The following is a 14,541-nucleotide window of genomic DNA, read 5'->3' as shown; positions in this document are numbered from 1 at the left end:
GCTTAGCAGACTCTCCATATAGTTTTAACCTTGGATGAATGTGCAACAGCAGTCCATGGTCCCATTCTTCATGGTTAGACAAAGAGATAAAGACTACATCTATGATTTTATTGGTATAATGAGCTCTCAGTGAGTAACTTCTACCGATTCTGGTTAATACCTTCTCTCCAAATGATAGTCTTACAAAACTGCTTAGGACATTGAGAGATTAATCAGTTTGCCTAGGGTCACACAGCAAATATGTTTCATAGTCAAGACTTGAACTCAGGTCTTCTGGCTTCAAAGTCACATTCTATCCACCATCCCAATTCTGCTTCACTGAAGAAGATAAGTGGGGATCACATAAAAAGTGTGACCTCCCTCCCCCAGAAATTAGTGCTTGAAGAAATCTTATTTTATATATATATATATATAGTTTATCAAATGAGAAGACTGTGACTTTAAGGTTTCTTTTAGCTCCCAGATCTAAGATCCAATGACCTTCCAGTTCTGTTGTATGGCTGTGAGTTATAGAACAACTGTAGTATAAAAAGAATTGAAATTAAAAATCACCTTCAGAACAATGAATAAGTCCTTGGTAGTTGTGAATAGACTCTAAAACATTATCCCACCAAAATGGAAAAGGAGTAAAGGATGTTGTCAGAGAAATGTAGAAATGATGAACTGGTCCATGGTGAGAATGAAGGAATAACTACTGGACAGCTCCTGTGCTCCTCTGATATATTTACAATGTCAAGAAAAAGTGAGAAAGACCTCTACAATGTTAAGTGGTCTCCTGGTGGTGAACTTATGGGAGGGTGTGTCAAGAGTCATGCCAGATAGACATACATGGATGAGGTGCATGCTGCACTCTTGGAGGGAATAGCCACAGTGATAAGATAACATATTCACTGGAGTATTTGTATACTACTGGTATAGAAGATCATTCACTGCACAGCAACTTTTCAAGCTTACAGACCCTGTGCCCTTTGAGACTGTCACATGCTAAGCTTTACAGATAATCTTACAAGACATTGTGAATGGACAGAAATATGACAGCTGTATTTTAAATTTAACAAATGCTTAGTAATGAGTTTTACAGGAAAATACTCTAAACTATGCTTAAGTTATTGGTTTTTACTATCACACAATCCAGAAAGAAATATATTATTCAGAATATATTCCTAATTCCTTGTAGATATTTGGTCATTATCAGAAAGGGTATTGATATTGGAAATAAATCAATAAACTTATCCTACCTTACTGAAAATCTCTGGAAGTATAAGCTAAATTCATTTAGGTGGTAAGCAAAAAAACTCATTCTTTCAGCAGAAGGTGAAGGCTAAAAATACAAACAATTCCAAGAAAGGTTTAGAAAAATCCATAGGATCATAGATTTAGAACTGGAATTTACAGGCCATCCAACCCAAGCCTTTTCATTTAACAGAAGAGGAAATTCAGGTTTTCTTGATTCCAAGTCCAATGGTGGTAGTTGCAGTGAGGTGACTACTGTAAGATAGCTAGCTGGATATTAAATAGATAGATTGATAGATGAAGAGATATATAGATCAATGATAGAGAGATGAATAGATGGATAGGTAGGTAGATGATAGATGGATGGATGAATGGATGTATGGGTAAATAGGTGAAAAGTAGATGATAGATAGATAGATACATGAAATATAGATGTAAAAACTACAGTGAATTATTTAAGCTCCTGTGGTGTTATCCAGTTTTAGATCAATAATCTATAAAAGCCAGCATAGATATATTTGGGATGAAGTTGATATATTCTTAAATTTTTAAGCTTGATTTTAACCATATCATCCTATCCAAAATTCCTTAGAAAAACTTATGAGCCAAATTCTGATGTCAGAGTCCTGACACCTGAGAGAAGGGGAAAGGGCTCAGAATATGTGGCTAAAGACAATTTATTGTGGATCTTGTAACACTGATTCATTTACTCCCCAAACTCTTGAGCATTTGCTATGCCTAAGACTTTGAGCAGCTCATTGCATGTCCTGAGACTCAGATCTCACAGAGAAACACATAAACCTGAAACCTCAGAGTCAGGAAGACAAATTAAAATCCCATTTCAGACTCTTATTAAGTGATCTTGGGCAAGTCACTGGTCTTTTTTTCAGCCTCAATTTCCTTATCTATAAAACAGAGATAATAATGACACCTACTTCCCAGGGTGGATGTGAGGATCAGATACAATAATAACGTAAAGCACGTTTGGAAATCTTATAATTCTAACTATTATTAGCTATTATTCTATTCCTTTCTGATTTTCTCTTGGTTTCCAACCTCACAGTGGGCAACAGTCTAGTGTCAGACATGAGGTTAAATCTGAGATCAACTGCTCAGCAGTTAAAATCAACTTCACCATATTCATTAAGCTTCACCTGTGTGCCAATCATTGTGCTTCCTTAGTGTGGTAATATCTTGCTTATTTGGATAACACCTTCACTCCAGCTGGAACACTGTTCTTCCTTCCCTCCTCCCATCCCATTTCTTTACTTCCTTCAAGGTCCCATCTCAAGAATATTCTCTTTCAAAAAGCTTTCTCTAACTACCCTGACCCTTACTAATACTTCCCAAGATACAGGAATAAAATTGAAATCATGTTGTCCTCCCTATCATTCTATACTTCTCCATTGTTCTATTCTTCTCCCTAGTTAGAATTTTAGCTTCTTGAAAAAAGCAATCATATTTCCTATTTCTTTTTCATCCTGAGAGCACCTAATCCAAACCTAAGTAGCTTTCAAATCCCAAGTAATCTCAATAATTTCTACATAAGTGGATTTTTATTATTGTTGAGTAATTTCAGTCATGTCTGACTCTGTGTGACCTCATTTGGCATTTTCTCTGCAGAGACAATGGAGTGGTTTGCCATTTCTTTCTCCAGCTCATTTTACACATGAGGAAGTTAAGGCAGACAGGGTTAAGTGATGTGCCAAAAGTCACAGAGGTAGTAAGTATCTGGCACTGGATGTTTTCTCATGAAGACTGTTATGAACTCATGAAAATATTTTCCTGGCCCAAGCCCAGTTCTCTGTACACTGTGCCACCTAGCTGTCCCCTCAATTAAATACTGTTTAATAAAATGAGCTTTTTATTAGAAGTACTTTTGAAATGGAGTTGCATTCCCCTTTCTTTTGTTCCATACTGAAATAGTATGAAAGAGTTGAAATAGTGCTCTCTCTAGGATCAGTGGACCACTTCTGTTGCTTATCACTTATGTGGACTTTGCTGAGTTTCTTCACTTCATGCAGTCCCAAATTTCTCATCTGTAACATGAGTGGGTTGGACTAAATGGCATCTGAAGTCTCTTCTAGTTGTAGGTATTTTTTAGGTAATCTAAAGTGGAGGTGTCAAACTCACCATCAGTGGATAGCAAGCAGCTGCAAAACTCCCAAGTGCAGCTGAACCAGATGAAAATAATTGAAGGATGCTTAACAAAATAAATTAAAATGCAATACAACACAGATAATATTAATTTGTGGCTTTCTAAGTCAATATACAGCTTTAAGTATCCTTTCTGTTTGAGTTTGACTGGATTTGCCTCCAGTTCAGTTGTCCAACTACCATTCTGATGCCTCATCATGGAATGGATTATACAATGGGCAGGCAATAGCCCACAAGTTCTAGGAGGTTTGACCAAGGTTTGTTGAATTTTTGTCCTTATGTTTAGGGTTGGATTTTTTTTTTCATTTTTAAACAACCAATGCAAGGAATAATTTTCTAGCTATTCCTCTAAAACTTCATTTATCACTTACAAAATCCTTAAATTACAAACAATTGGTTTATAAGAATTCTTTTGTAAATTGTATATACTTGCTCCTAGGAACAAAGTTATAGATGAGGATCTCATCTTGGGTTCACATACTTCTGAAATCACACCCCTGCTATCTCCTTTTTCATTTCTCTTCCCCTTCTCACTAAATCCTTAGAAAAAGTCCTCTAAACCCAGTATTCCCATTTCTCCACTCTCTTCTCAACATCAGATCTTATTTAGCTAAAAGTAGTTTATCTGCCAATGATCCCTTAATCCAAATCAGTTAGCTTTTTCTCAGTCCTTTGACTTTTCTGTAGCATTTACCACTACTCAGCATCCTCTTTTCTCTTGGTTTTCATGACTCTGCTCTTTCTGGGTTTTTGTAACTGCTCTTTTTGTTCTCCTCCTTTGTTGACCTTTATTTAGCCTTCTTTGCTAGCTCTTCATCCATGGTTCATTCACTAAGTGGGCATCCCCCAAGACTTTGTTTTAAGTCTTCTTCTTTTCTCTTTCTATATTCTCTCAATTAGTAATCTCATTAATCTTTTTGTTGTTCAGTCATTTCAGTTGTGTTTAACTTTCTGTGACCTCATTTGGGGTTTTCTTGATATTAGAGTGATTTGTTGTTTCCTTCTCTAGTTCATTTTACACATGAGGAAACTGAGGCAACCAGGAATAAGTGACCAACCCAGGGTCACATAGCTAGTGTCTGAAGGCAGATTTGAACTCAGGCCCTCCTGACTTCAGCACTGGAGCTCCATCCGCTAACCAGATTGAAGTTAAATTATGATCTTTGTGCAAATGATTCTGAGATTTACATTTATAGCCCTCTTCTGAGGTCTAGCTTTGTATCAACCAACTGCCTAGGGAACATTTCAAAGATAATATTCTATACATATTTCAAAGCTTAACAGGTACAAAACAGAACTCCTTATTTCCCCTTTTGCCCCCTAAAAAACTATCCCACTTCTCAATTTCTCTATATTATTTGGGGTACCACTATATTTTTAGATACACAGGTTCACAGACTCAGTGTCATCCCTTTCTCTACACTTTGGCTTATCCAATCAGTTGTTAAAATTTGCAATTTGTTTTTTCAAAGTGTCTCTCACTCCTTACCTCTACTTTTTCAACATCCCTTGCTTCTTTTGAGACCCATTTCCTACAAGAAGTCTTTCCTGGCCTTGAAGTACCTTCCCCTCTGGGATTGCCTTCTATTTATTTTTATATACAATATAGGGACCTAGATTGTTTATCTGTTGTCTTCCTATTTAGAATGTGAGCCTCTTTGCTCTCTTTGGAAAACATTTGCTAAAACTGAAACAAACAAACAAACAAAAGCAAACAAAGCCAAGAGTTCCTGGGCAAGGTTAACATATACATTTGTGAAGAATTCTGCATTTTTAATTGGGAAGAAAAGTAAATCTCAAACACAACTTTCACAGCTTTGAGAATAGAAGATGCATTCATAAGCAAATAAGGAATAGAGGCAATTACAAAAGATAAAACAAAAATTTTGATCACATGAAATTGGAAAGCATTTTACACAAATAAAATTGATTATTCTATGCTAAGAAGGGAAATAATTGCCTTGGAAAGATCTTTATATTAAACATCTATTATAAGGATTGATATCTAAATGATATGTAAGGTTTTTACCTCATACCCAATAAATTGACTAAGAGGACAAAATTTAGGAATCGTTTTTATTGGAGGTGTTATGGAAAGAGGTACATAGTAATGCATAACTGGTGATGGTATGATTTGGTCCAATCCATTCTGAAAAGCAATTTGTAATGATTCAAATAAAGTGACTAAAATGTCCATGAATTTTGATTCAGATTCCATTGGTAAAAACTTAAGATATCCTGTCCTTAAGTCATCAACAAAAAGAAAGATTCCATTTACAACCACATTTTTTTAGAACAGCACTTTTAGCAGTAGCAAATAACTAGAAACAAAGTAGATATCTGTGCCTGGGAAATGGTTAAACTCTGGTAAATAAAAATAATGGGTTATTACTATGTTATAAGAAACAATGAGCATGATGAATATAAAGAAATATGGAAAGATTTGGCCACACTCATGCAAAGTGAAGGAAGTTGAGCCAGGAAAACACTGTGCAAACTGATTACCAACAATGCAAGGGAAAAGAACAACAATCATAAAACAATTGAAAGTAAATGTAGTGAAATTATAAAGAGCAAGCTTGGTCCCAAAGAAGAAACTTGAGAAACTGCCCCTTCCTGCTGTTTTGTAGAGGCCAGGGTCTGCAGATGTGAAACATTCCCTACAATAATAGACTTTTTTTTTTTTTTCTATTTGCTTATTGGTTTTACTGTTTTTTTTTTTTCTCCTTTAAATTCTTTTTTTTTTCCTTATGTAAGATAATTCTCTGGGCATATAGGGGAAAAATATAGGTGATGCAAAAACAAAAGATTTCAATAAAAAATCATTTTTGAGAAAGTGAATATCAGCTTCTTGGGAACAGGGATTGTTTTTGTTTTTAGCCTAGCATATAGTAAGGATTTAGTTTGTGTGGATTAATTGATTGATGTGTTGATGCATGGATGGATAAATTCCCAAATAAGTCTACAAAAGCCTCTTTTAACAAGTGTCTTAACTGACATACATTTAGAATGGAAAATGCACTAATTGGAAATAGATATTGCTGTAACTGTATCGTATTTCAGCTATGAGACTTGGGGAACAGAGAGTCATAGATTCAGAAACTGAAGGAACCTCTAAGATCATCTAGTCCAACAGATAAAGACTTCAAGGTCCTAAAAGGTTAAGTATTACACAGGAGTTAACTAGCAGATCTGAGAATTAAGCCAAAGTCTTTTGATTCAAAAATCCAATATTTTTTTCCATTGTACAACTTTCATTTTCTCTCCTCTTCCCACTTTCCACTCCACCATACTAGCAGGGAGGCAGCATAGAAGAGAAGAAAAAAAACAATGAACTTAGAATAATAGGACCTGAGTTCAGCTCTTTTTACTTATAACCTTGAACAAATTACTCAACTTCATCAAATATAAAATAAAGACTAGATAAGATCTCTAAGATCCCTCACTAGTTCCCTTACTCCCCTATGTGCTGTGGTGGCAAAAAGGCAACTCCATCCTCACAATGTGGTGGATTATATGTTGGCATATTTGAAAAAAATAATTTAAAAATCTGATGGACCTATTTCAGGGGCTGCCTGTGGTAATCAGACTTAAGTCTGAAATGAGATTTTCAGTGCTTGACTAATGATTCAACAAAGTTACTCAGGTTTTGAATTTGCAGCTTTCAGAGTTTTTCCCATTAGAGATTCTCATGCAAGTATTTCAGAGCACCTATATAAATATTTTTAATAGGTGTTGGCCTGTTTCCTCATAAGACATTTGTTTATTCAAATATTGACTTAAAACCTGAATTTGGGACACTATACACACTGCAATGGACAGTCTTGGTTGCAAAAGGTAATCACATTTATTGCCAGACATATTTTTTTTTAAAGATCCTTAATGTTAAATTCACTTATGGAAAAAAAAAAAAACTTAGATGGAGAAATAGCATAATGTTTACCTAAACTTCAAGTTAAAATGGAAATGTTGATCTTTTTAATCAAAAAGACGTCAAATTTCCATATACCCTTAGGGTTTACACTTAAAATTTTTGGTACTTTACAGTATGAGCAGCCTATGTGTGGATCTATTTTCTACCACAAATCTTCTCTTAGGCAGGTTGGATAAGGTTCTCAGAGCAATACTTGGCCAAAAAAATCCCCAAAACAAAAAAACCCTGGAATGCACAATGGCTGGCATATGTGGTTAAGTTTTAGTCAACCACACACTTAAGTCTGTATTTTAAATGTGGGTACAGGGTGGGATTCCCCCAATTTTATTTTATTTATTTTTAACGATTTAAGATAACTTTGCTAACTGAAAAAAGAAAGTAGTCTTTTAACAAAGAACAGAACTTAAAAGAGAATGAATACAGATGTTAACAACTATGAATATGGGAGAACAGAATGTTTACAAATAGCTCATATGTAGGGGTAGGTTCTATGAATCCATCTTAAAGAGTCTCACTTCCTAGGACAGCATCAGAGAGAGAGAGAGAAAAAATTCACATTTACCTTAGTGGAAAGATTCAACTGGATTAACAAGTTTGTATGCCAGATCAGAATAACAATTTAACATTAAATCAGGGAAACCCAATTTTAAGATCCATTTCTGAAACACACTTACTTGTATGACTTGTAAGACAAAAATCAATCAATCTTGAAATGTTCTTAGGCAAGTCTGTAAGACTAAATATTCTACTTGGATGAGGGAAAAGAAGTTTCCATACTGGGAGTTCATTTAATGAAATCACAGGCTAGAGGTAGGAAATGGACTAGTGATTTATTTCAATGGTAAAAGGAAACTTTTCCAAGAAAAGTTGATAGCTTCTTTGTGACTTATAGTCTTAGTTGCCTAGTGTGCTACGAAGCTAAGAAACTTCCTCGTAGTTATAAATATCTTTATCTATGAAGTCATAGGATCCCCAAAAGAAAATAGTTCAAATAGAGCCAATCCTACCCAGAATTCCAATACTATTTAAGTTCTTAAAAGAAAAGATAAAATAACCACCATTTAATTGTGAATAAATTTAATGTTATTCATTCTATAAATAATTGTATCTTAAAAGGAACAGAATTTATCTCCAAGAGTAAAAATTTAGAAAAATATATTTTTTCTCCCTTTAGAGTTTGCATGCAATATAGTTTATATTATTTTCTTGTAATCTTGTGTATTTTATTTTATTGTAATCCTATGTGTAAGGTACATGTATTGCTCTTGAATATACATATACAAAGGTAGTTTAAATGTAGCTTATGACAAAATGCTTTAGGAAAATTTGAGTGACTTTTCAGGAGAAACTGAATGATTTTCCTTGGGGTTGGGGGGGGGGGGTTAGGGAAGACTTCATGAATGAAGTGACAGTGGAGCTAAACCTTAAAGAAAGAGGACTTTAACACAGAGATGAAGAGGAAGAGTGTGGTCCAAGAATTTGGGATAACCTATATCAATTCATGAAGACAGGAAAAGGACAGGAAGAAATCAGAGAATTAAAAGTAATCCTGTTTGGCTGGAATATAGTTTGCATGACAGAGTATATGAAATATGAAATATGGCTGGAAAGGTAGGATGGAACCAGATAGTAGCAGGTCTTAAATATATGGCTAAGGAATTCATAGTATACTAAGAACTGTGAAAGAATGCATGAGATATTGGTCCTCTCTTTCGGAAGTCAAACAAGACAAACACAGTGAGTGTTCTCTTTTTAGTTTGGGGTTTCCTGGAGTGGGTGTGGGAGTTGGAGACTATGATGGCATTGCCAATAGCAGTTTCCTGCTCATAAGAGCGGCTTAGTATGCTTTGATTGATTTTGCCTGAGTCAGATAGGAAATGATGTTCTGCTTCTATTTAGTCAAGGGAAGACTGCAGAGAAGAGAGGATTTGATGGGGTTTTTTTCTTTTAAATATTTTATTGAAGTTCATTTATTTCTTTAGGTCACTGACATTCACCAAAGACTTGCTCTTCCTTCCCCATCACCCACAAAACCCTCTCTCTGCTCAGAAACCTAAAAAAAAAGGATTAGAGATTTCAGAAAGAAAAAAAAAATTATGGAAGGGAGAATATCAAGATTTCTTTTAAAATGCAATCATTGCACAAATAATTTATATGATCTGAAATTTTTTGCCACATTTTAAAGTCCTAAGTTGAATTCAATTTCAGATTTGTTTCAGATCATAGAATTTCCACTTCTTCAAAGGAGTGTTATATTAATTCAAATGTTAATTGTAATTATAATTGCATTTAATCATTTTTATACTCAATAGGGAAACTGGCTGCCTGAGGAAAGCTTTTACTCAGACTCCACTTTTATTACTCTCCCAGGGCAATGCGGTTGTGTGGAAAGACTGTTAGACTTGGAATCAGGAAAGAGGGGAGGAAGCTTGGCCCAACAGAGCGTGCTGGCCTTGGAGTCAGGAACTGGGTTTCAATTCTCGCTCTGTCATTTATGATTCACCTAAGGAACCATGGCCAGATCGGTGACAACTTCCCTGGGACTCAGTTCTTCCCGTGCAAAACAAAAGGGTTGGATTAGATTGTCTGTAAGAGTCCTTTGGATTCTAAATCTATGAGTTTTTTTTTTTTTTTTTTTTTTGTATACCTGTGCAATCTTGGTCAGGTCCCTTAAATTTCTGGGAACTGACCCTCATGTATAAAATAAGGTGGCTCAACAAAGAGATTTAGGGTCCCTTTCAGCTCTGACTCTGAAGACCTGTTTTTAAATCTCACCTCCAAGACTTATTAGCTGTAATGATTATGGGCCAGTCCCTTCTTTGTGGACCTGAGTTTTTCCTTGTTTATAAAATTAGGTAAATGATCTCCATGGACCCTTCCAGCTCCAGATCTTATTAAAACCTAGGAAATGATTTTTTTTTAAAAAAACAGAAATCTTTATTTTGTAAAAAGCTCAATTAGATAACAAGTTTAAAGATTTCATGAGACATTGAGACACAAAGAACAACACTGGTCCTCAGTTTTCTTATATATGTGATTGTAAATATTATTACTCCCACTTTACACATGAGAAAACAGGCCCAGAGATTAAATATCTTAAACAAGATCATAGAGCTAGCAAATAAAAGATAGGATGAGAATTTGGGTTCCTGTCCTTTGTTATTCTCACTACACGATACTATATATTTTGTTTCTTTGACTTTCAATAAAGCAAAATATCCAATATTTTGAATGATTTTTTTCTAAACACTGAATGAATTATTAAGTATTATTATGTGTCAGGCACTAAGCTAAAAATGCCAAAGGGAGACAGTCAATGTCTGTGCTTGAGGCGGTTAAGTTTGAATAAGGGGAGATAGCATATTTAGGGCAGTGGTGGCCAGAGAAGGAAGTTTTGATTTGGGGAGTCACAGTGACTGAGAGCGGCATTGCACCAGAAGTTGATTGTCATGTGTTTTCCATAGGCAGTGGCCATATTTATTTATTTAGTGCTTCCAGGTAAGAAGTAGAAAGTGAAAAATGCTGGGGCATGATATTTGCATAGTAGGGTAGCAGATGAAAAGATGCCTAGGGTATGGCCTGGATTTCCTGGTAGATGAAGAGATGAGGTATGAAGTCTAATCTGGAGCTGGCTTTTAAAAATATTTTTACTTGCCACTACTTTTTGCCTGAGAAATTTTAAGTGACTCCAGGTATACAGTTATAAAAATAGGTATGCAAATCAAACATTTATTAATAATAAATCATATTTTTGTGACCCCCCCACATTCAGTTGTGAGACTGCATATGAGGTTGAGACCCACAGTTTAAGAAGCTGGGGGCTGGAGTTAGATGAGTTTGCACTCATTAAATTCCAGAATTGAATGGCTCCTCCAAGCAGTGAGGATACCTGGTCTTTGAGTCTGGAGTCTGGAGTCTGGAGAGTACTCTGGCAGGTGAAAGGAAACAGGGCTACCACAACTTCTCTGGGACATAAGCATCATCTTTAACACAGCAAAATTCACTATAACATTAAACTCAATTTAACTTTTGCCTTTCTTGAACTACATCTAAGGGTCTAGTTGCTAAAGAGCAAGAAGGTTCAAGGTTGATCTTAACTATAGGGTGGTCATGTGCAGTGGATCTCAAGAGACAACAGGAGTCTACTGTTGGTAACCTGACACCAGGAAAATAAACAAACAAACAAACAAACAAAAAAACCAAGCCAAAAGATTAAACCATTTAAATCAAACAATTAACATTTATCAGTCATTTACTTTGTGTGCCAGGCACTATACTAAGCACTGCAAATACAATTTTTAAAAAGGCAGGAGATAGTCCCTGACCTTGAGGAGCTTACTAAATAAGTACAAATGATGTGATGTCATGAAAATATTCATTTATTCCCTAATTCTTTGGTACAAATGAATGAATCAGGCAGTGTGGCATCTTGGTTAAAAGATTGATCACAGAACTAAAAAAACACGGGTCCCAGTTCTAACCCTGACTGGTTGTATGACCCAGGAAAACCAAGGAAACTTAGTTTCTTGGGCAGCTCTCTGGGTTGCGAAGAGCTTTTCAATTGCATTGATAAGAGAAAGCTTCTTTTTAGTGAGTTTTCTCTATCACTGGAAATCACAAGTTAAGAGCTTGTTTATACTGTATATGATACTACATAGTATCCAAAATGCATGCTACAAATTTGATTATAAAGTTACATTGTTATAGTTACTCCCCATGAATATACTTTAAAAAGCACATGTCCTCCATAGAGTATTATTTTTTTTTGACAGAACTAAGTATGATCATGTTGACAGAGGATGAAAGATATTATTATAAGAATTACTGAAGTTTTTAAAAATAGGTCTAATTAGGAAATTGTTAGATTCAATCATTGGTGGTCACTGGAAGTTAGTTACTGACCAGCTTTTGTGATTTTCAACTAGCCCTTTTCTATTTCTTACCTTTCCTACTCTTTTTTAATCTGCCTTTTTTTAATCTTTTTTAATCTGCCTCACTCAACCTCAGTTCCTCCTACTAGATTTTCTCTCCATGTACAATTGGAGGAATCTGAGGAAGAGACTAAGAAAACATGTTGAAGGGATCTCACTCAAAGGCCAAGGACTTACTGTACTTTTAATAGACCAGGCCCAAACCGAAAACTACTGTTTGAACACCAGTAAATTATAGCGAAAACAAATGTAAACATTGTCTTAGATACTTGTTTCTTCAGTTGAGGTCTTTTATTCTGGCATTGGTGATTTTTCCCTATGCAAGACAAAATTTCCTTTGACAAAATTAGTTTTTTGATAAAGTATGAACTAATTTGGCTCCTAGATTATCATATAAATAAGTAGATGAATAGATGCATAGATATTATCTGGGACTATATATTTTTTCTTAATCCTTCTGATATCATTGAATATGGATTGATAACGAATAATTAACAATTACTTCTAACATTTGAACTATAAAAACCTTAGGAGTATGACTTTTTACTGGAAACTGGGAAACTAGAGATAGAAGGACAAGTATCTAAAAGGCAGGATATTTCTCTGAACAGGAGTCTGTACAGCCCCCAAGCTCCTTTCCTACCATTTTCCTGGGAAAGAATGTGAATTAGGAGACTTTCCCCCAGCTATATCAGGGAACTATGCACTTATCCCAAAATGGCAGTGAATAGAGGCAGTGGATAGAGAGTTACTAAACCAAGTTGGGAACTACAGGAATTCAAGCTGGTGATAATAGCCATACAACAAAGCAGCTCTTAAACAAAGTAGAGAAATTTCTTGATGAAGCAAGAACCAGAATTGAGAAATAGTAAGTGCCAGATCCATGATATAGAATGGCAAACCTGGATCTAACTTTTCACTGGTTCTGGAGCAATATGGATGACTCAGATCTAGAGAAGGCAGTCAAGTCTCTATTAACTCTCAATACTTTTCCCTCAACTCAGGGCAGATAAGTTAAGGCAACTGTAAAGATCCCGTAGGGAGTGGGACTCACAATGGGATACACAACTATTTTTTACAATCTCAAATTATTTCCCTTGGAATAGAATTGTGTGGAAACTTGCATAGATATTTGGGAGGGAGAAACTCATCAGTGACAGAAGGAGAGTTGTCTTTATTGTTTATGAATGTAAGCTTTTATGTGGGTTTTGTCAGAATAAATAACTCTGTCCTATATTTGATGTTTTGTTTGCCTGAATGCTTTCATGAGAGATGTGAGCTGGTTTCCATTATTTTTTATTTTTGTGTAGCTCCAGATATGGGCCAAATTCTTATGTTCCTAGGGGAAATCCTGGTTGGGTGGTGGGAAATAAGCCAAATGCTGATGTTCCCAAGGGAAATAATGGGTGGGGACACAAACCAAAAGAGTATAATTCTAAGAAAGCTCTAGAGATTGAATGCAGGCTATATAAATCCAGAATTTTGGTTCTGGGCTTTAGATTACACAAAATAAATAAAAAGTATGAGGCGAACATGGCTCTTGATTTCTAGACATGGAAGCCAAGATTATGGAAATCTAGAAGATTCAAATCCCAAGCTTATTCTATATTTGTATGTGCTATGATTCATTAAAAATTTACATAATACAAGCAAGATACTATCCCTCCAGGTAGTATCAGTGAAAGAGTTGTGAAGACTCAAAGGGATCCATCATTAACGAAGCATAGGTGCAGGGTGGATCTCTTCGATGATCCCTGCTACATCAACACTCAGGCATTTCAGACGGCAGTCTGCCCTTCTGGAAATCAAGACCCCGCTCAAATACTTGGGAGCCCGTTACACTGTGCAAGTAAGTAACTAGACACATTTTTCACATTCTAAAGGGAACATTCTCTCTACTTCATTTGAAAATGTATGCAAAGATCACATTTCCTTTATGCTCAATTTATAGTTGGGGGAGGGAAAAATTTGAATACATACTGGATTTTAACTTGGGTATTCTTCATAGAGGTGACTAGATGGCTGAGGTGGGCTTTGAGTTATGAAAATGCTAGTTCAAATATGGCTTTAGATACTTAGCTGTGTAATCCCTGTTGGAATTTCCTCATGAGGATCACAGTTGAATCTACCTCTCAGATCTGTTACAAGGATCAAATGAAATAATATTAACACAATTCCTGACACATAGTAGATACTTAATAATTGCCCATTCCCTTCTCACTCCCTCACACCCCTGTTCATAGAGCAAAATTTAGAATTTAAAAGAGATTTTTGATATCACATGGC

The 14,541-nt window shown here is 35.5% G+C and overlaps 1 protein-coding gene across 5 annotated transcripts in view; it reads left to right on the top strand.

Moving 5' to 3' along the window:
* The window catches only part of SHC4 (SHC adaptor protein 4), a 165,524-nt gene that overhangs the window by 134,205 nt on the left and 16,778 nt on the right, over window positions 1-14,541 (top strand). For 4 of the 5 annotated variants that reach the window (XM_031955164.1, XM_031955163.1, XM_031955166.1 and 1 more), the window contains one exon: window positions 13,925-14,104. The exons of the other annotated variant lie outside the window; for it this stretch is intronic. In XM_031955164.1, coding sequence (XP_031811024.1) covers window positions 13,925-14,104 — 180 coding nt within the window. The remainder of the gene's footprint in view (window positions 1-13,924; window positions 14,105-14,541) is intronic. 5 annotated transcript variants of the gene reach the window in all.

This window comes from Sarcophilus harrisii, chromosome 2 (genome assembly GCF_902635505.1).
Source record: "Sarcophilus harrisii chromosome 2, mSarHar1.11, whole genome shotgun sequence".
NCBI classification, from domain to species: domain Eukaryota; kingdom Metazoa; phylum Chordata; class Mammalia; order Dasyuromorphia; family Dasyuridae; genus Sarcophilus; species Sarcophilus harrisii.
The sequence above is the reverse complement of the archived record's forward strand: the minus strand, read 5'-3'. Positions and strand labels throughout refer to the sequence as shown.